This window comes from Alligator mississippiensis, chromosome 3, assembly GCF_030867095.1.
Source record: "Alligator mississippiensis isolate rAllMis1 chromosome 3, rAllMis1, whole genome shotgun sequence".
In the NCBI taxonomy this organism is placed as follows: Eukaryota; Metazoa; Chordata; order Crocodylia; family Alligatoridae; genus Alligator; species Alligator mississippiensis.
The window spans coordinates 248,197,822-248,222,046 of record NC_081826.1 but is presented as its reverse complement, the minus strand read 5'-3'; the positions used below and the strand labels follow the sequence as shown (position 1 = coordinate 248,222,046).

The 24,225-nt window shown below is 39.8% G+C and overlaps 1 protein-coding gene across 1 annotated transcript in view; it reads left to right on the top strand.

Annotated features, from left to right (window-relative positions):
* The window catches only part of VCAN (versican), a 153,515-nt gene extending 131,766 nt beyond the window's left edge, over positions 1-21,749 (top strand). Inside the window, exons 13-15 of the mRNA XM_006263825.4 lie at positions 17,334-17,478; positions 18,867-19,049; positions 19,648-21,749. Coding sequence (XP_006263887.3) covers positions 17,334-17,478; positions 18,867-19,049; positions 19,648-19,778 — 459 coding nt within the window. The 3' untranslated portion in view covers positions 19,779-21,749. The remainder of the gene's footprint in view (positions 1-17,333; positions 17,479-18,866; positions 19,050-19,647) is intronic.
* The last annotated feature ends 2,476 nt before the right edge of the window (positions 21,750-24,225 follow it).

Sequence of the window (24,225 nt, the reverse complement as noted above, 5' to 3'; positions counted from 1 at the left end):
TGATATTCCTAAACAACCCTGACTTTTCTGGGAGTTCAGGGTGTTTATACATGTGCTCCAGGAGTGGGGGGAGGGAGGGGCAATTTAATTAGAGCAGCTCTGAGAACGACTCTAATTAAAGTGCCCAGAGTATCTCATGTATCAGCGTCCCCATGCTTCATAATGTTGGCAGAGGCACTTTATCTAAAGCTTGTTGACCCAGCTTTAGATAAAGCACCTCCACTGCCATTTTTCAGCACGGAGACACCGATACACGAGACGCTAGCGGCTGCTGGAGTGCAGTAATTACTGCACTCAACATGCTGTAATTGTATTGTCCAGTATTGTCTTTGTTGCTCAGTACTGTACTGCTCTCACAGTCAATGTTTTCCTTTGAGTACAATGGTACTTAATTCTATTGGCTCAACGGGAAAGTAAAGTTATGTCATACAGTCTGCCGAGGATTTCTCTGGCATTGGAGCTGCCTTGGGGTTGAGGTTAGAGTACTCTAGGGCAACAGGGATCTGTGGCTTGATTAATGACTACTTTAACTAGTGCCAAAGAGCCATAGCAGTCCTTAGATGGCCTCAGGATGTGGTTGATGAGAAGGTGATGTAAAGATACCGTTATCCTACAGCCTGTTTGAATCATGTACCAAGAACAGCTTGGACAGACTTCAAGATCATGGCCCTTAGGTCCTTTACATTTTGTTTATAAAACTGTTCTGATCCTTGGTACATAAAATCTTTTATGTTCAACTTGAAAAACTTAAAATAGGTGATCATTCTGGAAGTGCTGACACCTTCCTACCCCGTGCTGCCCAAATGAATCAGCTCTGATAAATAGTATACATACATTGTGATTTATCCTTCACTTTTAATTTCACTCTGGTCAAGGAAAGTGAAAATTAGGAATCTATGAACCTCAGACTCTACCACTGGAGATTTAGGAACAAGGTTTGGATTACCTGTTGCACATTTTTCATGGACATGAGGCATCCCACAACTTAATTATTCAGTCTGTTGAAGGGAACTCTTTTACCAAGTGTTGGCATATACTTTATTAGCAATTTCTGGAAAAAAGATCAAATGCTATTCTTTATTATTATTATTATTTGCACCTAAAAGATTTTTAAACTAGTCAATTAAATGAAAGGAAATAAGTCATTTTTTTTGACATTTTCAGTTCACATACATCATACATTGTTTTTTTCTAGATTTGTTAACTGCAGCTACAAGCCACGTATCATTAAATATGATAAGGATTGAACAAAACTACACACTTATATTCATTGATTTGTATTACTGAATATACTTCTGAGGGTCTTGCAAGTTATTCTCCACTAAATTATATGTAGGGAAGTGCCTGTCCATCTCTAGCTGATTTCAGTGAGAGGTCCATGGTTATGTTCAAAAACACCGTTTGTGTGTTGCCTTTTTTTACTTCCACTGGTCAAAAAAGATGGGATTTTCTTTTCACCTTTTACTCCTGTAAGCTCACATGGGATAAACACTAGGGGCATCTCTATACATGCTTTGGGATGGAGCCAGGGATGATGCTTTAATTAAAGTGGCTCTGAGAGGAACTCTGATTAAAGTGCCTGCAGCATCATGTGTATTTAGCATCCTGTGTTTCAAAATGGTGGCAGGTGAGCTTGAACTAAAACTCATTTGACAAGCTTTAGTTAAAACATCCCCACCACCATTTTGCAGCTAATTAGCACGCATTGGAGCAGATGCTCAGCATGTATATAAGTGCTCTCTGGTATTATGATGAAGGGAAGTGAATGATGAATAAAGTAAACTTTGTCATCTATCTGGTAAGGCAAAAAACTTGGTACAAGGTGCAATTGAGGAAAAAACACCCAGCAACTCCTATTAAAGTCCTGTCAAGAAGCATCTACATTTTTGGAAATTCAAGTGAGATTTTAAGTGCCTAAATATAGAATTAAACGCGTAATTAGAATTAAATGCCTAATTACTTTTGAAAATACTGGCTTATTTTTCTTATGGAAATAATCAGCTCTTGGCAATTACTCAAAAATAGCAACAATAAAAATATCCTTTTTTCCCTCAGTCCATGTTTTTCATACATCATTTTGCATTTTACATGGTTAACAAAATAATTCCAGTAAATGAGTTCTACAATCCATGAAGATTCATATTGTGTGTGTGTGTAGTCTAATCCTTATGCAAAGTTATGGAGGGAAAATGCTTGTGGCATTGATAAAACAATCAAACCCAATTGGATTCAGCATATGTGTAAGTCATGGGTCTCCAACCTTTTTAAGGTGAAGATCATTTTTGAAGGAAAGGGCAACCCAGGATCTATCCCGCCCCCTGCCTGCTCTGTCCCCCGGCTGAGCAGGTCATTGTGGGGGGGAGGGCAGAGTCAGATTAAGGTCTACTGGGGGCCTGGGCAAGTATAAAATTGGAGGCCCCCTCCCCTTGGGTGGACCCCGCCAGCCTGGGGGGCACATGCCCACCTCTTGTCCCTGTTCCCTGCCCCCGCTATGGCCAAATGTACCACACACGCATGCATACACACAGGCGCACACAGACACAGTCTCTGCACACTCTACTCTCACTCTCTGCACATGGCCACACACAACACACACACTTTCCTCTCACAGGACCTCCCCCCTCCTCCACCCTCGATCACACAGAGGCAGCCCTACAACCCTCCACCCCCTGCCACAAGCTACCTGATGCTCATTCTTACTCCGCACCTGGCTCCCATTGCACTTCCCTGTAGGGAGCTGCTTCCTAGCTGTCCTGTGCAGCCATGCAGATGCAGAGGGCTGGGCTGGGCTGAGCCAGGCCAGGAGCACCACACCATGTTTCTGCGGGTGGGCAGCAGCACTGGGAGGAGTGGCAGGGGGCGGGGCTAAGATGAATTTAGGGGGACTGTAGCCCCCCCAGGCCCTCCCAGTGCCATCACCCACAAAGGCATAGTGTGGCGTGGCGGTCCTGGCCCGAGCCGGCTCAGCCCCAACCGCTGCCCCCACCACGCCAGGTGGGGCACGGCTCTCCCAGCCTGGCTCGCCCTACTCCCTCCTACACACAGTACCATCCCCGCCCCCAGGCATGGCTCTTCCAGACCAACTCCAGCCCTGGCCCCCTTTCTCCCCAGCCCCATTGGTGGAGGGGCCCCACTTCCAGCTCCCAGGGAAGTAAATGTGAAAGCCACAATTTTAAACTTGGCACCAAAAATGATTGCCGAGTTTAAAACTGCACCTTTTCACTTCCCTGCTGATGCCAAAGGAAATGTACTTATCTGTCAGTATTGAAACTTAAAGTTTTGCTTAAAAAGAACTTTTAACAAACTAGGTTACATACCTATTATACTACACATATTCTACATGTTATATCCAGTTTAACAGAAACAGGTACGGTCTGCATTCTTAATATCTGGCACTGATTACAGCTGTGTTAGTTCATCATGATGAAAGTGAGAGTCTCTCAGGTAACTTGGCCTCAAACAATTCGTAGCAGTAAAGAAGAAAAATCAATGCTATACATTTCACCTGGAAGCCAACAGATAGTTAGTTCAGGCTTCAGTGTACAAGTGCTATGTATTTCTGCAAACAATTGTGCTTATATTACTTACACAGATTTGTCAATAAATAATTCTGCCTGACTATTTACTGGCTATATCTAAAAGCAGGTGAAACACCATTAAGGAAATATGTAAGCTACAAATATTGCCGTAAAAACTGTGCCTCTACCTTTTTAATATTCTTTCCCAAATGAGAGATTCAGTAGCAGCCTTGAGTTGTTGAGGTCAAAGGTTGAAGCCCTGTCAGCTGAAAGCATCCCAACAGGTTTAAAACTTCATTATGAAATACTGACTGAAACTCAGCGAGTTCTCTGGCAAGATATTGCCTGATTGCAACTATAGGTGCAGCTGGCTCTGTCTGAATGTAAATGATAAAATCTGTCAGCTATACATAAGAAACGCAAAACCTAGTTCTCTGTAATAATTAGCCTGTTTTAAAAGTCAATATTTTGTCAATATATGACAACACTAGTTTTTGTCTAGTTTCTGATTTGCTTCTGGACTGAAACAACCACATATTAGTTGGTTTTTTTTAACATTTTTTCAAAATTATATCACGATTTGATTAAAACAAAAATCTTATCCTTTTCTGTTTTGGTTTCTGTGTCAATATTCCTGTTGCCCAGTACCCTAGCAAAAGTGGTGCCAGAGGTATGCTGGAGCCAGGTGCCCCCAGATGGAGGGCACCAAATTAAATGGAAGCAATTATGTAGCAGTGCATAGGCGGTTGCTCTGGGCGTGACCTGCGCCAGACCCCAGAATGCCTAGCTACAGCTCTGCTGTTATCTGAGTGTGCATCTCATACGGGATTCCTGCTGCAGTGTTCAGTTTAGCTCATCCCATCAGGAAGCAGAAAGCATAACATACACTTCAGCTGTCCTGTCACACAGTTTGAATATTAATTATGAATATCCAGTAATTGAATATTGAATGCTCAACGAAGCACTTTCTAAAAAGTGTTCAAGAAAGCAATCAAGTTTGGGAAAATCAGTGAGACTGCACAGAGAAAGAAAGGATCAAACTTGTCATATTGTTTGCAAGGTAGAGTTTGTCCATATATTTAGCTAGGATTTGAGCAAACAATGAAAAAAAAAAAAGGTTTTGAGCAAACAATGAATAAATAATGCACTACATTCAAAAATTGGGAAATTGAATTTAAATAATTCACTTAGTCCTGTGAATAGCAACATTTATAGCTGCGAAGCACACCCCTCTAAATCGAAAAAATCTGGTGTTGCTTTTGGCAGTTCCTCCATTGTATTTGGATTGTAGTATTTCACCATTAAGCACCCTTGCAAATAGGCACAGCGGTAAAGGAGTCCATTGGAACGATTCATGTTATGGATTAAGCGCATATAGCTACTTGGGGTTGTGCCTTAGGCTTCTGTCTCACAGGGGGAGTTATTCATATCCTTTGGAAAATGCTGTTGATAATTAGTGCTTTGTATGGCAGTGAGCTCACTCCCATTACACAAGATTAGTGCTGTATTAAGGAGCTGGCTAGTGTCTGTGGCCAGATTGTCTGTCGCTCATAGAGTGCTGCCAGCTAGGAAAGTAAAGGGCATATTGCCACTTTAACAACTGTCCAGAGACCTTACGGTAGTTTTTCTTCCCTTCAACATACAAGTGTTATGCCTCATGTTTGTAACACTGGACTTCAAGTTGCCAATGTTAGGTAGCTACGTAAAAACAGACGTTTCATTCTGTTAACAACAAAGCCCTCTCTTTTTCTTTTCCTTTATTGGTCAGCAAATCAGACTGTTTTAACCTAAACAAATTTATAACTGCTCCTCTCCCAGAAAGACTAAATTCACTGAACAGAAAAAGAACCCCCCTCCTTCTACCCTCCTTCCTCCAAAAATGATAGACTCTTGTAGGGAGGTAGGCTGCCTGTGAGAGTTAAATAAAACAAACAAATGAAAAAAGTACTGTAGGCAGCTCTAAACAAAAAGCCTATTGTGCCAGAGTCCCACAGAATCCTTGAAAAAAGACGATTTTAAATCTACCAAATATTTTGATTTTGAGTTATACACAGTCATTAGGGCCTCTTTTAAGAGCCTCTCTTTAAGATACTCATTTCCTAGGGAGAGAAATTATTTAAAGTATATTCTTTAATGACAGGTATGTTCTGAGCTCTGAATGTCTCAGGGTAGCAAAGCAGCTTCTTAGACAAAGTTTGGGGGTTTTTTTGTTTGTCTTATTTAACCAAAGGGGTGAGGGGGTGGCAATTACTTCTGACCCTTATTACATATGACTTTGGACTGAAACTCATAGCAGCCTAAAATCTGCAATAATGGTTGGAATAAATGATACAATGGAGGATATTTTTCTGTTTGTGTCTCCACTTAGTTGCACATGCAAAAACACAATTGTGTTGTTCTGATTTGCATAATTATTTTAGTATAATTGCCAGAGTACATGTACTTTACTAGTCACTTCTGTTATGCTCAGCAGAAAAATACCTGTCTGCTTGAGAGAGTTTCAGCACAGATCAGTCCTTTTATATTATCTGTGTGTGGCATGTTTAAATATTAATTAAATTATAGTCTAATTCTAAAAGTGCAAATAGAAAGCAAATTTCTGTTAGATCATGGTAATAATTTGCACTAACCCCAAACCATTTGACCAATTTCATACATCCTTCTGACAGAAACAACTCCCTACTGCTGGGGTAGGAGCAGCAGCCAGCCAGACAATTAATAAATTGCTCAAAAGGGGGGGGGGGGGAGGGGGGGAGGGGAGAAACTGTAGTTTGTCAGACTTGGGAGTGTTAGGGGAGTACAAGGCATACAGAAGCATAGGACCTTATTTTCAAGGGTCCTGTTCCTTTTGCTTTTATAATTTAGCATGATTGTCTAGTAAAGAATAGGGGCCCCAAACTGAACACTACTCCTCATTACTATATAATAGGGACTGCTTAGAAATATCTTAACTACATTAGAGGGACTTTGTATAATGATAAAGCTAGAATGCTGCCAATGTCTCTAACATAGATTCGCCTGGTAGACAGCAACATTAAGAAAATCCCTACTCTTACAGAAAGTATCAGTGTCTCATTAGTACACACACAGAACAGTCACTAGAAAGAGCCCTCTACATACACACAGTCAATGACTTAGTCTTCCCTAAAAAATATATGAAGCACAATAAAAATTAACTTCTGAGATCCTGATCAAAAGCGCACTGAAACCAGTGGGAGTCTTTCCATTGACTTTGAACCACGCAGAAAAAGAGGAGAATTAATATTCTCTCTGCATCTTAAAGCTGTTTAGTTCTATTGAAAAGGCAGTTAATATGTAGGTTCAGCTATGGGTAGACAGCTCCATCTAGTGGAAGTTTCCAGTCCTGCTCAGCACAAAGCTTCAATTCACAAAAGAATTCTCATATTTTGGTATTGATTTAACAAAATGCCAAGTGAAACGCATATTCTTACCATGCAAAATACAAGATTGATACTAATTTTATACCAAACCTAGTTACTGGGTTGGCTTTTCACTGCGTGACATTAACAACTTTCTAATGTACCTTACTTTAACAACCATAGCATCAGAAACTTTTTTTTTCCATTATTATAATGCGGCAAGTTGACAAATCTTATTTGAGCAAACACCTTCTTTTAATGATCTTTCCTCTTATGTTCCTGGGGGATTGTTAATAATGATGAGGCTGTACTGTATACATTTTACTTTGGCTGCTAATATTTCTTGTAAAATTCTAGAAAGATATGAATATGCAATAAATAAGGTCTCTAAGCTTCAGTCTCAGCTTTAAAGTCCAAACCTTTAGAGTAAGATCCTGAAATCAAATCAAAACTTCTATTGAATTCAAAGGAGCCAGAAAGTCACCCTTAATGATAAAGCCTCCCACCTACAAAAGATCTGTTGCTTAACTTTCAGCAAGGCACTTCAGTAGGAGGCTAAATTAATCATCGGAGCCACATTGTGGAGATCAGTGGGACTAATGCATTTGAAACTAAGCAAGTCCTTAAATATCCTTCTGAATGTGGTCACATTAATACCCCAGCGAAGCCTATGGGACTTGCTCCCATGTTTAAAATTAAGCACCTGGAGAAGTCTTTGTGGGATTGGGACTTAATTAACTATTCAAATAAAAAAGTAGTTTTTTGTCTCTCCCAAAGCAAATATCAGATATCTTTCAATATTAAGTGATGTTGTGACTCACCCACATGAAGATTTTATTATGAACACAGTATCATATCTCTACAGTAAATACCTTGGCTGTTCCTAGCCATAGAAAATAAATTACAGGAGCGTCTGAACTGATCCAGTTACTGTAACTTGGAGTGAGTCAGTTGATTTTCTTGTGCATCAGTCAATCCAGATGTAAAACTGCGTAATAGAAAGACACCACTAAACAAAAGATATGGCATCTAAGTTGAGCTAACTTCAACAAATAAATTTCAAAAGAACCCTACTGGAATTGGCTGTGCCAATGGGCTTTTCTGATAAAAACTTCTAAGGCTTATCTGATGTTATGGAGAAGTATATTCTTATTCTTAGCAGGGTTATGGGAAAGAAGACAATAATGAGTAATTGTTAGGTAATTAAGGCTTCCAATGCTCAGGGTATTAGTAAATGGTATTCAGAAACTGTTGCTTAAATTTAAGATGAAACAGCTCACAGTGAAAAATCATTCAGCCCACTTCTGATGCCCTTGCCTCAACTTTATGGTATGCTGTATCAACTTTTCAATGGGTGCATCTACATGTACCATTAAGGTGACATGATAAACTCTAGTGCACTTTGCGCTCGCATTTATCACCTTAATGGCACATGTAGATACTCCAACTGCTGCAGTCTGGGCCACATGTGCAGATGCTGTGCTCAGGATTGCAGCAGTTTGAGCCAGGGTGGAGCAGCCCTGGTCTGGCAGGAGACCCAGGGGGTCGGCCCCGGGCTCTGGGAGGTGGTGTCAGGCAGCACTGGGGCTAGCTGAGGCACAAAAGTGCCCGCAGGATGTGGAGCCCTGTGGCTAGGCAGCAGGCGGGGGTTTGGCCCCGTGCTGCCTGGGCTGACTGGGCACAATGTATTCCCAGGTCAGCATTTATATGTGCATGTAGGCACAGTTCTTTTTGCTGGCATAAGATAAATAGTCTCTGACAGTACTATCTTACAGCAGTGAAAATTAGTTTGCTGCAATCTAATAGCATCACACATGTGCACTGTGGTGCTTTAGACCGTAGCATTTTAGTTGTCTACTGTGCAGTTAAGCACATGTGTAGATGCACCCAGTGAGATGGAGTCAGAGGTCTGGGACAGAAGTTTCATAAACCATTTTGCCCTAAATCAGTTAAGTCTAATATTACATTCAACCAGGTGTATCTTAAACCAGTTTCAGTCATTTTGAAACTGGTCTATGTGCACTGAGCAGGTTTAAACCAGTTTCTGATCACTTAAACAGGTTTATGTGTAACTTTTGTCCCTAGCCAGGCAGGGCAGCAGTGGGAAGAAAAATATCACACTGGCAATAGGAAGTGCCAAAAATATTCTAAGACAAGTTTGTACAGTACAGTCATTTAAAGATGCTGAAAACACTCCCCTCCCTCAGGAGGAAGAATAGTAACCCTGTAAATATAAGATTTGGAAATATTTCTAGTAAATACATTTTTGTCTTAGTTATACAAAGGGGATCATTGGCTTTTACATGAAAAAGGTCAAGCTATTAAGTTGTGTTTGTATTAGCAGTTTCTTTTGTTATGGTTCATTATACACAGTATCTGTTGACTGTTCTGGAATGTCAAATCCTAGCTATTGATCCTAGCCCCTTGATATGTATTTCTGAGAAAAAAGACTGGTTGTTATCACTGAATGACTAAAAAATCCCTGACCTGCTATTCAGCAACAGAGATTCACCTTGCCAGTATGCAAACATCTACAGAGCTAAGTGGATTTCTTATTGGTACCTTAAGCTATCATGCATGAGTCATGACTAACCTACTATAAGGCAGGAAGTATATCAGGAAATCTTGAAGATGTGTTCCTGGTGGAAAAGCTGTGCTTATTCAGTCTGATTATGAGTGACACTTCTGAATGACACAGGTTAGCACTGGCTAATACAATTAACTAGCTTCCAGCTGTTAACAGATTGTTTTTTAGACTTAATTTAATTTAAAACAGGGTCTGTCACACAGTTGGCAGTGAGTGGTTAAGTTTAATTCAAATCCAAGTAAGGAAAAAACCCTTTAAAGACTATAGAGACATGACAGAATGTTATATTTGATTTAGGACCTTACGTAATTCCAATTTCCATGGATCTAAGTGCCTCACAGTCCTCTTGTGAAGTGGGAAAATGCCATTATTCTTGCTTTAAAGATGAGGAACCAAGAAACTAGACAATGTATTTCCTGTTGCATGGGAAGGCTGCAGGTGAATGAGAAACTGAACCTACTTCTCCCTGCTTCTAGAGAAGGCCTGTCCACTGGACCACCTCCTCACAAAAGGGGTTCTTTTTGTTCTGTAACAGTAGAAAATAGCAAAATTTGGGCTGTCAGTGCCAATTCCCAAGAATTTGTGAACCTAAATTTAGCCAGAAAGACTTAGTGGATAATTAGAAGGTATAAATAGAAATAATGCCAGCTCTTTTCATAGATTCATAGATGTTCGGGTCGGAAGGGACCTCAATAGATCATCGAGTCCGAACCCCTGCATAGGCAGGAAAGAGTGCTGGGTTCAGATGACCCCAGCTAAATGTCTATCTAACCTCCTCTTGAAGACCCCCAGAGTAGGGGAGAGCACCACCTCCCTTGGGAGCCCGTTCCAGACCTTGGCCACTCGAACTGTGAAGAAGTTCTTCCTAATGTCCAATCTAAATCTTGTTTGAAGATTGGAAGTGGTGACATGGCAAAATAGTTTGAGGACTCCTAACGGCCATACTAAGATTCAGACACTATAGTCCTGGCCCCAGAGTCATGCGATTGTAATTAGACTGTCAACATTCATTAAAATAGAATTTGGTCGTGTGACCTGAGTGTGTTTAAAGTAGCAATATCTGTCTGTCTCTGAGTAAAGCCTGAAACACTAGTTGTGAATGATATAAACTACCCCACGGTAGTGTTAACTCCAATGTACTGCTCTGGGAGATCCAGTGAAGAAACCACCCCAAGAAAGCAAATATTGTGGTAGGAAGAAGTGTGATATTCTCAGCCTTCTGCCATGAAGTTATCCTCTAGTTGCATAATGGCAAACAGTATATGGCCAAAATGCACAGCTTGGATGTACTTGAACATTTTGACCACAAGAATTATTTACATTCCTCATGGCCTTGCTTTCATGTTGTGCATGAGGGTAATGATTTTTTCGGTCAGTCTGTTTTCTGGCATAATGCAACAGTATTCTTGTTAGGGATACAATGCTGTAACAGCCTTTTTTATCTGGCATTAATTAAAATTCTGATATTTAATAATTTAATATTCAGGTTTTCAGAAACAAAGATTGTATCTTATAAAAGAAATGGCTAAAATGCTGGTAAGATGGCATTTATAGTTTGATTGAAGGCTTCAGGGTCGCTTACATTTTATCAGTCTGAGAGTAAAAAATCCTTAGTAATGGTTTCACTGATCTGTGGAGACAGTAACAATTTACATGAAGATAAAACTTAGTTAAAGAGTATCTGGAAAAGGGCCAGTGCATTTTGGATCCATCTGTGAGCTTGGCTGCTGATCTCTTTTGGCTATGATCTTTAAAAAAAATCTGAAGAGTAAGTGATGCCAAGGAATGGATTTGAAATATTCTATTTTTTGGTGCAGTATATTTTTGTAGACAACAGTAATTGAGCTGAAATATAAGGATCTCAAATGTCATAACCACTAGAAAGAAAGATGCCTTGTTTAGGATATTTTGAACACTGTTTCCCAACAGAGAAATTATGAATCAAGTATTTTGGATATGTTATTGCAAGCATGAGGAATGCCTTTAAACTCTGCAACTGCAGTGATTATAGACATGGGATAGCTTTGAATACAAACACTGGGACTGAATTATTGATGCATAGCAGTTTTATGCTGGTGTAACTTTACTGATCTCAGTGGTGTTATACCTGATGTACAGTAGTATAACAAGGAAGAGAATCAAAGCCTTAGTATACTCAAAAAATCTCATAAAAAAAAAAAGATAGAAATGCATTTGTCAAGTAGTACATGCCGTAGAAACTGTGAGAATCTTTTTCAGTCTTATCTCCTGATCAGCAAAGTGTGGCTAAATAAGGTATTGAAAAACTGCAGAAGGAGCTGGATGGAGATTTAAAAAAAGCAGTTCAGCAATCTGGAACTTCCTTTGTTAAACAATTCTCGCATTAACGCCAAGCAAAATCAGAACTATTCAGCCAAAATAAATCTGAGCAATGACGATATCAGATGTGAGGTAACAGCATATCATGCTGGGGGATATCAGACATTCATGGAAAAACCACAAAGTCTAGATACGATCCTGTGCCGTTAGGCTGCAGCCTTGCCAACAAAACAAACAAAAAGTTTGAAGTCATTATGCAGGCCATGTATAACTCGCACAAACTGCTTTTTGTGTGTTTAGGAATTAAGCCAGCAGGGTGATTTTGACCCTCAACTTATACTCCTGTGTGAGGTGCTCAGTGTCCTTGATTCCCACAATCAGAACCTCACAGGAGCATTCAGTATTTTGAAGGATCAAAACCCTAAGGCTACCTGCAAAGCCTACTGAAATCAATAGGAGTCTTTCCATTGACTTCATTTCCATTTCCATCAATAGGAGTCTTTCTATTGACTTCTATTGGCTCTTGTCTCTCTTTTTCAAAGCATGTATCCACACTGTTTTCATGCTACACCTGGAAGTGCCCTGTCCAGTTGTTCCTGCTCTGCACATGCGGGTTCCCAAAAGTGAGGTAATGTTACCACCTTGGAGTGGGACTGAGCATGCACCGTGTTCTCAGGTTCTGTCTGGGGCATGCTTATTGCCACAAGCAGCACAACATTAAGGCGCCTACAAACTTTGGCACATGGAAATGATTGACACTTCATAGCATCACTTCTAGGCATGACACAGATACAGTGTAGATGTCTTGAATGAGTACAGTGGCTAAGTACACAGTCAAAAAGCCTGAGGCTGAATTAATTCACAGGTTAATCTAAACTGTATAGATTGAACTGATAACCAAGTGAATAGACATTCACTTATGCAGCCACATGCCTGCAGTGGCCCAGGCTGGAAGTCAGGGAGTGCTAGAGTATGCTTTCCTGCTTGGCTGGAGCAGACATCTTGGGCCAAACCTTCCTGCCCACCCTGAGAGGGGGAAAGAGGTTGTAGGGAAAGTGCAAAACACCCTGGGATGCTGAGGAACTGTGAGTTGACTTGAATCTGGAGAGGATCTGGGGCAGAAGTTCCATAAACCAGTTTAACCTAATTCAGTTGTTTGATTGTCAAATTGTGGTCTGGAGCGTTAGCAGAATTCATAGGTATTAGAAAGTATTAACTTGGCAGGGGTCACAATGTGAACACTTCTGCTATGGCCCCCTTAATAAATGAGCACAAGCATGTGTAACAAAATGGTCAAATGTGGTATAGAGACATGTGAAGAAGTAGTAGTTAAGTCTGATACTACATCCATACAGGCCATTTTGAAAGTGGTTTATGTGCTCTAAACTTATGTTGTGTTACAGATTTGAAACAGTTTCCAATCACTTATATCAGTTTATGTGTAATTTCTGTCTCTAGCCAGTGAAACAATTGGCAAAATGCCTGTTTTGAATGAGCACTGAGAAAATCCACAGGATCACAGTGGATGTGTCTACACGTTGCTCTACGGTACACTTTGGCGACATATTGATCATGTGTGTCTACATGTGATCGCTGGCTATGTTGCTGTAGTGGTGCACTGCCTGGCTATAGTATGCCACTATGGTGACATAGCTGGTGAATCTCACTGTGTGCTGCCCATATGCCACAGTATGGACAGCTACTGTCCTGTGTTTTAGTACTTTCCCCAACCAAGTAGTAAAACCTGGCGCAGTACTAGTGGTGCTGTATAGCAACATGTAGACACATCCTGTCACTCATACTATGCCTAGACATATCCTCCACATACACACCCATTTTTTGCTTTTGCATTACTCTGCATTGTAGAGCTGTGCTGTTATTACATACAGGGTGATACAGAAAGTCCTTTATATTACAGATCTCTGTTTTTTGCACGTTTGCATGTCATGCTCAGCTGCTGTGCTGGAGGGATTTGCTTTCCCATATACCTACTGTTGTGAAATGCTGAATTCTGCCCCTTAATCCTGGGTATGTCTTTTGTTAGTGATGCTGAACATTAAGATGCAGATGGAGAAGTTACCTTAGTCCCACTTATGAGTTGGTACCAGTCATAAATTCAGTACAACTCAGTTCAAAATATTACAGTTGAATTGCTTAGATAATTAAAAACTCTTCTGGATAAGATGACATACTGTAGTAAATTGATGACATACTGTAGTAAACGTGAAACTTAGCTTTTTAATAGCTTGCTTCACCATAAGATATATACTATTCATGTGTGGTTCATTAACTTTATTTCTAAAATGTGTTCAAAAGGGCACCCAGTTCTGGTTACATTATAAAGTGAAAAAAAGCTAAATGTTTATGGCATTTATAGGACAAGGTCCGGTCAGAAAGATACAAGTGCTGAGTTCATCTATAAGCATTGGGGTACTGTGTAATTTTGACCACACAAGGGACTGATTGCCTGGTTAGTGTCTGGCATTTATATGAATTCCTGTTCTTCAAGAGAGTTATTTTTATCTTTTATTAAATTCTTCCAAATCTTTCCTTTTTTTCTTTTTAAATTATATAAATTTGTTAAAAATATACCACCCTGAAAAATCTAAAAAGATGTCTCCAGTGCAGGAAGATGTATCTTTAGTTGCTGTACTAATTTAGAGCCTATGGTGAATCCAGATGTGGGGGAGTGAGATTATCCAGACCTGCCTACTTCAGGGTTCCCGTGTCTTTCTCTTTAAGCACCTGACTTAAACAGATTTTGAATATGGACCAGTTTCTGCATTTATACTTTTCATCCTCACTTGTCATGTGGGCAGACTAAATTCTCTACTTCAGTATAAATTTCATTATGTATTAATAATTTCATACTGTATGAATGATCTTAAGACCCAGTTCTGAAATAAAATATGTATGAGTTGATTTCATGCATGTAGCCTCATCAGAATCTACCAAGAATCATCTCTGTGGAGATATTTTTAAAATCAGGTTCAGATTTATCTCTAAGGGCATGGCACAAGGCACTGCTGAACTGAGAAGCATGGCATGCATCCCACGTGCAGTAGTCTCTGAACCAGAAATAGCATAGCCTTCTTAGTCAACCATAGGTTACAGATGCATCCATTGTACTTTCTAACAGCACAATACTGCTTCTGATTTGGAAAGTAGTGCACACAGAGCAGGCATTGCTTGCCTCAGCATGGAACTGCCTTCTGCTATATAGATATCCCCACTGGGCATGTTGGGCACAGGACTGCTGCCAGTATGCACTGACTCCCACCTGCTCCTACTCCACACACATCAAATGCCAAAAAACAGATGTGGCCGTTATTAGAGGAAAACTGAGTGTTTGATAGTCAACACACAAGAGACAACAGCCTCAGAATGACACTGGGTGCATGCCAAACAGTGAGTACTTACATTTGTGGGTTTATAACACCTGTGAAGCACCGTCCCCCTACCATGGTTGAAGGCACTGTTGATGTGCCTCTTTGTCTTTTTGGCTCAGTTACAGACTTAAAATTAAAAAAGAAAAAATGAAAAGTAACAGTCAGTCTTTCTGTTTGGTTTGTTCTAGACGGTATATAGAGGCTATGATTTCCTCTTTCTGTCTCTCTTAATTACCTTGGTTAAAAGCAGGAATGTCCTGTATTTTCTTTCTATGTGAGTGTGTGTCTAATGAAAAATGACTTGCAAAATCAGGTCTGATGCAGGAGAAAGGAGATCAGTAAGATTCCCCACATCCTGTAGTTCTGCCTAATTGTAATTTAGCACACTCTGACCACTGCATAAGAAAAGCTGGGTAGAAACCAGGCACTAAAACACAATTTCTCAGCTGTTTCAAGCTTGTTTGGTGATGCTAAAAATAATTTCTACTTGTGGCCTACTGTGCCAGATTGTACTCATTGCAAATCCACCATTGCAAAATCTTTTACCAACTTTGCTGATGACAGAATTTGGCTCAACAGTTCAAAATGTGAAAGGACAGTACATTTCCCACTGCAGAAATGTTGATATGTCCCTACCCACAGCCTCATCAGAATCTACTAAGGATCATCTCTGTGGAGCCTCTGTGAAGCTCTTTGTCAGATCAGGTCCAGATTTATCTCTATGGGCATATCTGCATGGCACAATGCAGTGTTGAGCTGAGAAGTGCTGCATGTACTCTCATTTAGTTTCCAATATCACTGTTTGCACAGGGTGCATCTACATGTGCAATTAATGCAAAGCAATAAAGTTCAGTGTAATATGTGCTGTAGTTTATTGCTCCTGGGTTCTGCATTTACACCTGCACCCAGGATTGCAGCACATTGAGCCATCTTGGAGCGGCCTCAGCTAGCAAAGCGTCTGAGGGGGTCAGCTTGTCAGCTCAGAGCTGCTTCAACCTGGCTCAGCATGCTGCAGAGGGGCTGGCTGAGGCACAAGGGTGCTTCCGTGCTGGAGCTGCCTGCCGGCTAGCCCCACACTAAAGCACCCTCGTGCCCCAGCCAGCCCTGTCAGTGTCTACAGGTGTGTTACTGTGCAGTACATTGTTTACAAGTACTAACCTATGGCAGAGTTTATTAGTTTACTGTGACTTAGTAGGGCTGCATGTGTAGACATGGAGACTTTACTGCAGAGCTAATTAGGCAGCTCTGCAGTAAATGTCTAATGTAGATGCACCCACTGCACATGTCTACATGTGCACAGTTACTGCACAGTAACCGAGAATTACTTCACAGTATGGGTGCATGTCTACACGTATGTGCCCATACTGCTCAGTAACTATGGCAATTTATGCCGACTCGGGCGTAGATTTTCTACCTGCATGATGCTTGTTTGGTGCATCATGCAGTTAGCAAATTTACGCTTGAGTAGTTACTGCTCAGTAAGGTACATATAGAAGCCTTACTGCACAGTAAACTCTGTGTGTGGACTGATTTGGGACTAACTTTATTCCCAAGTCTGTCCACATACAGCATTACTGTGCTGTAATGTCTGCACATGTAGATGCCGGCGTAAAAACTGCTTACTGTGCAGTAAGTTACTGTATAGTAAATGCACATATAGACACACCCACTGAGTAGCACTTTGCTCAATGACTTACTTGAGAGCACACAGATAGTCTTACTGAAATAAGAACATCAAAATCTGACTCATCTGGTGCAGTTCATTGTGACTGACTGACCATAGCAGTTGGACATGTATTACAGTGGTAGACATTTCATTATTGGTTTGTTGTAATATCTGTTTGTCTAGTTGTAGAGAAAGCATATTTGAGAACCTTAGGCTACATTTCAGGTAGTCTGAGTAGCTCTATTGATGTCATCTGATACCAATTTTCACCAGCTGAGAATTTGGCTTGATAATCTTTTTTTTCCCCACTGACACATTCAATTAACTGAAGCAGAAGTATATTATACATCTGGTTTTATCTAATTTGTGCTTCAGTGCCTAAGTTAAACTATTGAATTCACTCCCTTTCAGAGGTAATATTATGTGACCTGCTTTAATATGAATGTAAGCATATCCTGACTCTGGGAATCATAACTTTGCTCCATTTTTCTGCAGCAATATGAAAACTGGCGGCCAAACCAGCCAGATAGTTTCTTTTCTTCTGGAGAAGACTGTGTTGTTATAATTTGGCATGAGAATGGCCAGTGGAATGATGTACCATGCAATTATCACCTTACGTATACCTGCAAGAAAGGAACAGGTAAATATGTTAGCTGAAATACATCTCATATCTTAAACTCCTACTTTACAAACTTAGGACAGCAAATTCTAGATGATGTCTGGCATAACGGACCTTCAAATGTATTTCTATCACAAAGGCAATAGTAATCTGTGTCCATATTCTGTTTGAAGATAACACAACCATGCTCTCTGTCCCATCTATTGTGCTAAAAGGAGAAATAAAGTACCCAAAGGACCTTTTGCATACTGGCCATTTGCAAGACAGCTTCTCAACACACATGTTCTTCAGATCTCAACACGGCTGGCCTACACCTATTGGGTGGGCCGGCAACTTTTTTTTTCATATGTCAACAAATATTACCATCTCCTGTTCACTAGATCTCACCACCAACAAAAGGGTGTAGCTTAAAACTGGAACAAATCAATTTCTGTTACTTGGTTTGTTTTTCAGTTTCCAGTTGAATATATTTTCTCACAATCTGCTAGTGACCAGGATTTGTCTGAACACCCCACACCAGAACTGATACCTTTGACTAAGTGTTACACACTTACTTACCTCCATTCTGGATCCAGAGCTCAGTATCCTCTTTTTCATTAGGACACTCAGTTTGGAAGGAGGAGTTCTGAGTTTTGATGACTGCTCAAAGGTCTATTATGCACTTACAGGAGACACTTGTTACATAAAGAACATTTTTCCCTGAGAAAAGAAAGTAGGACCACTGGGCTACAGACTCAGTTTGCCTCTTGCTTGATTTCATTCTAGACTTCTGATGCTTACACTCTTGGCTGCCTGGTGGCTTAGCTTTACTAGGAGGGGTAGAGGGGTGTTCCTACCCTGTTGTGTAGTAGTTTGTTGGTTAGGGCAATCTCCATAGAAGGGGGACTTACTAGTTTGAATCTCTTAGGTTTAGGAGGCCCCAGAAGTAAGAGCTGCCAATTTATATGTGCATTCTCCAGCACTAGCCTACCAGACAAAAGATAGATTGCATCCTCACCACCACTGCCTGCTGAAGCTGTCTTTTTGATTGAAAGTGATCATAGTTGCTGTGCTGGGTCATAGCAAAGTTTTACCATCTAGCAACTTAGATTGTAGTGCTTCCATGCATGCCCAGAAGCCAAATTTGAGGTTCTTAATATTTTGAGGCTCCTAATTTGAAGTCCAGATATGTCACAAATGAACTTATGCATGTAATGTAATGAGTTTTGTGGCTGGTAGCATGGAGATCTTTTTTGTTTTTCTTCTTTTTTTCAGCTCAGCTGAAGTCCTATTCCATCCTTTTTATGTGCCTTATTTATCAATCTGAATTTGCTTTATGGTCCCTTTCCTGGGAAAAGACTGTAAGTGAAGTCAGGCTTACATTTTGGAATGAGCCCTATAAACTGATGAACTTGCTTTGTTCCCCATAGTTGCTTGTGGGCAACCTCCTGTTGTGGAAAACGCAAAGACCTTTGGAAAGATGAAACCTCGTTATGAAATCAACACCCTGATTCGATACCATTGCAAGGATGGTTTCATCCAGCGTCACGTTCCAACCATTCGTTGTCAAGGGAATGGAAGATGGGATCTGCCTAAAATTACCTGCATGAATCGTAAGTTGTCTTCTAAAGAGAATTGATGCTATATCAGAAACTATAGACCTACTAATGTATGGGTGAATAAATGAATAACACAGGTTTTCATAAATTATAAATCAGTTGTGAAAGATTGTTCCATTAGTGTTCCAGCCCTGCATATTCAAAAGTTATGAAGCAGGCCTCAAAAAAGAATGAAATTGTTTATTTTCTCATACTTGAAGTGTTTTCAAATTTTAGTTCTATACCCAACAAGGCTGGAAACTGACTTCAATTTTTCTTAAAGTGAAAGCTGAGATTGTCACATAATCACTTAACTTAAGGAACAGGAACATTAAAAAATCAATATGGTAAATTATAGTAATTACAGTAAAGCTGAATTGTCAGCACTGTTTTAGAATCTAAGCATTCAATAGATTGCATTTCTGCTGATGTGCTTCTGTATGTAACATGCATGTAATATCAGTTACCCATTTACTTACCCTTTATTAAACATTAATGAATGGTACTCTAACATAAAGTATAACGGTACTATTTATTAGCCATTTTGAAGTTCAGATTGAGGGGTTTGTTTTGTTTCTTTCTCACAGTTTTCTTTTTTGTTCTCCCTTTACAGCGTCCACGTACCAAAGGACTTATTCTAAGAAATATTACTATAAACATTCCTCGTCAGGAAAGGGAACTTCATTAAATTCATCAAAACATTATCACCGCTGGATCAGGACGTGGCAGGACTCAAGGCGCTGAATGCTAAATGGTGAATGGGGATATTCACCATTTCAGCCAAAGTCCTAACTTACTGTGCCTTTTCTATCACTTATAGGAGTATTATTGAATCATTTTGAAACTATGGACTCCAGTATTCACAACACATTTTTGCAAAAAAATTTGATGTTTGTCAGAAAAGTGAGAAAGAAAGGAAAAAAAAAAAAGAACAAAAATTGGGGGAAACCATTTCCAGCCAGTCAGGCTGGTTAGCTTTCTGTATGCCATCAGTGGGGGACCATGGGATAATGTAAACCAGCCAACTGCAATAGTTAAACAGCTCAATTATAGCACCAATGAAAATGTAAATAAGATGATTTAATGATGTTTAATTGTGTGTTGTTTTTAAAATCCTGTATATAAAATGAAGTCACATTAAGTTCAAGCATATTTATGGTTATATGGCCTCAGAGGTCTTTAATCATGATTAGGTTGTTGAATGACATTCATCTTGGCTGGAAATGGTTTCAATAATTGCATTGACTTAAAAGATATTTTTAGCAGGTGAAGATAAACACAAATTACATGTCATTTTGGACACTGCCATCCCCTTTCAGAGATAAAGTTTGTGTCCAAGAGATGCAGAACTTAGAAGTAGCACATAAAGTGGGATCAAGCCTGATCTAGGGACTGCAATGTGGAACTTTTCCTGCTCTCCATACTGGATTCATCATTCATGAGAAAGGACTGCATGGAGGACTTATATATGACAAGGAGGGCCTGTAAAAATCAAAGTGCTAATACATTAACTCTCTCAACCAGGGCCATTTTTTAAAAACGATTTTCACAACACTAACCACAGGTCTATGTTACAGGTCTCTGCATTTTAAAATGGAGATAGACCTAGGATTTGGGGGATTTTTTTAAAAAAAAAAACCAAACAAAAATCCAAAAAGTAAATAATTTTGTATATATAACCATTTTTTAATCTTTTTTATAAAATAATGAATGTTTGTGTATGAATGCTGCAGCTGTGAAGCGTACATAAATAAATGAAGTAAGCCATACTGATTTAATTTATTGGATGTTATTTTACCCATGCAAAGAAAATTGGAAGAGTTCAGTAGTTTATCGTTAGCCCCTGACCTCCACTGATGCACTTGGAACCACAGTTCAATTCAACTACTATTTCCTGGGTGAACAATTTTTTTTTAAAAACAGGATAATTTGTTTGTAATGAAAGGGATGAAAACTGTGACTTATAGAAGCATCAGAATCATGGCTTTCTAAAAAGAATTGTGTGCACAAAAAGATGATAGATTGTTGTAGATGCAGTGTATATGTAGGGATTTTCCGTTTTTTTAAATCCCATTCCACTCTGTCATTGGCCTGAACATGTATAGTAAATGTAGATGGTAGTTTTTAAAATAAGATGATAGTTTTTAAAATAAGCCCTCCACAGCAGGAACCATATTTCTTTGGTATTTTCTGCAAAGCCCCCGCATACTTTTGGACACTGCAAAAATAAAAAGATGATAAATACCCTATCATACACTTTTGAGGTAATTAAAATAATATAAATAAAATTATGTAGGGGACTCATTTATTATATTGGTGGTAGGCAAAGATGATGAAGAGTAGCAAGTAAAAGGGAAAAATTAAAATACAATTAACATGTAGGAGTTTGTGCTAGATTGAATTGTTCATTAAGTAAATGTGCCATAGCTTCTTAGCAAATACAGTAGTTCAGTTGCAAACAGCATCTTTAAGAAATTCCATTGACTGCTACATCCAGTGTAACTTGACGTTTGTGCGTTCTTCATGGCAGTACACCACTGTGTTGACCTGTACATTTTTTCCTCCTCTACAATGCACATAATACTTTTCTCTATTTATATTATCTTGTATAGTGTATAATGTGAATGTCTGTTTTTGTGAATGAAAGTCTAAATCTTTGTAACTTTTATATCTGCTTCTGTTTCACCAAAGAAACAAGGTTTTGCTATACTGTGACTTGTCTTGTTATTGCATGTCTTCCAGTTTAAATCTATGCAATTTTTTTTTATATGAGTAGTGTTAGATTGTCTAGGGTGAACAAATGCTCCGTTGTCTAAATCCACAGTTATTTGAGAGGGATATGCACCTAATCCAATTTCTAGCAAAGTCAAGGAAGTCATTTGATTGAACTTTAACAGAAATTTGATTTGATTTTAGATGAGTGCTGTAAAGGATTTTTGGACTGTGTTTTAAAATCTACATTATATACTTTGAAGCGGTTTATTACATATACACATCAGGACTTGGTTCATAATATATATAATATATTACATATTGCTTCTATATTTAAAAAGATACAGAATAGAAAATAGGTTATAAAACTTTGCCAACTTTCTTATCATATGTATAGAAAGCCCCTGAAGATTTGGTTTTTTTAGCTTCCCTACTTTTTAGATTTAAATTAAAGTTGGAAGGTATTCAGAAGCCATAGCAACGGTAGTTTGAATAAACCAGGTAGACAGCTTAGGGTGATTCCTTTCAGTCATATTGCTCACAGTAAGATAGGACTGACACCACATATTAAGAAACCCAACCCAAACCATATTTGTTTGTTTAGAACGTTAATTAAACTTTCTCCAACTCTGGAGATCTAATTTAATTCTGATTTAGACCCAAATGTGAGGTTAGTCAACCTATACAGCGCATCTGTTCACGTCACAAAACCACCAGGAAATCAGGTCTAGTTCTACATGCTTGTTCATGTCTATCGAGAGAAGTCAGAGCTTCACTGAAATCAGTGGCATTGCTCTGTTACTCCTAGGAGCATTAATGCAAATCCATAAAAGTTTATTGAGATCTAAATAAAAGAATAGGAGATGATATCAGAAATGTGAATCTAGATTTTAAAATCCACATTTCTTGGCCTCCTCCCTTTAGCTACCAAGTTAGTCCAAAAATCTCTTTAGCTTTTTTTCCTTATCTGTTTCTGACAGAGTCTGTTGCAATTTTTTTCCTCAAAAAAACAAGTTAGGAGCAGAAGCAATGCACCTATGTTCACATTCATCCAAGGTGCTAGTTACTATGCTTTTCTCATATACTTGCTCATTCTGTGTATTTGCAGCTCATATAGAAGCTGAGGAGAGCTGAAAAGGCAGATGTTAAGCATAAAATGTGATGGTGTGGAAGAGAAACAAATCCATTGCATGTTTTCTGCGTTGCAGGCAGGCCTAGAGATACTCAAACCAATCTAATGCCTGTGCATAGAGCCCCAAATGCCACAAGCAATGGAGGCCCAACAGTCTACCAACATGTGTGCATAGCAAGTACTATTCTGTGCACCTTTTTGTCCCCTTCTGAAATTGCCAGCACATCCTGAGTGAGATGGCATTGGGTTTCATCGTTGCAGAGGGTGTGCTGAGATACATCCCCTCTGCAATAGGGCAGGAGGGAGGACCCGGGTAACTGTAGGCCAATTGGTCTAACTTCCATCCTAGGGAAAATCCTAGAAAAGTTCATCAAGGAGTCTATCTGTGATAAGGTTGCAGAAGGTAAGATTCTGAATGGCAGCTAGCATGGCTTTGTCGTGGGCAGGTCTTGCCTTACCAACCTCATCTCCTTCTATGACCAGGTAACTTGCAACCTGGACACGAGAGAGCAGGTTGACATTGTCTACCTTAACTTTCAAAAGGCCTTTGATGTAGTAATCCACAATGTCCTCGTGAGAAAATTGGCAGATTGTGGGCTTAACTCCAAGACAGTCAGGTGGGTGAGAAACTGACTGCAGGATAGAACCCAGGAAGCTGTAGTGAACAGATCTGTGTCATCCTGACAAGAAGTGGGAATCAGTGACCTGCAAGGGTCAGTGCTCGGTCCAGTACTTTTCAACATCTTTATTAACTATTTGGACGTGCGGGTAAAGAACTCACTGGCCAAGTTTGTGTATGACACCAAGTCATGGGGGAGCATGGTCACACTTGAAGATAGGCTACAGAGACAGGCAGACCTAGACAAGCTAGCAAGTTGGGCGGATCAGAACCTGATGAAGTTCAACACTGAGAAATGTAAAGTGCTCCACCTCGAGACGAGTAACCCCCAGCACACCTACAGGCTTGGCAGCACCAAACTGACTAGCACCACGAATGAAAGGGACCTGGGGGTAATAATAGACCATAGTATGAATATGAGTCAGCAGTGCAAAGCTGTAGCCAGTAGGGCACATAATACTCTGGCATGCATCAATTGATACATCTCCAGCAAAACCAAGGAGGTGATTCTTCTGCTCTACTCAGCACTGGTGAGACCGCAGCTGGAGTACTGTGTCCAGTTCTGGGCACCACACTTTAACAAGGACATGGCCAAGCTTAAGAGAGTCCAAAGAAGAGCCACCTGTATGATCAGAGTCTTAAAAGGCAAGCCATACGAGGAAAGGAGGAGGGATCTGGTACTCTTCAGCCTGAGGAAAAGAAGGCTGAGAGGGGACCTGGTAGCAGCT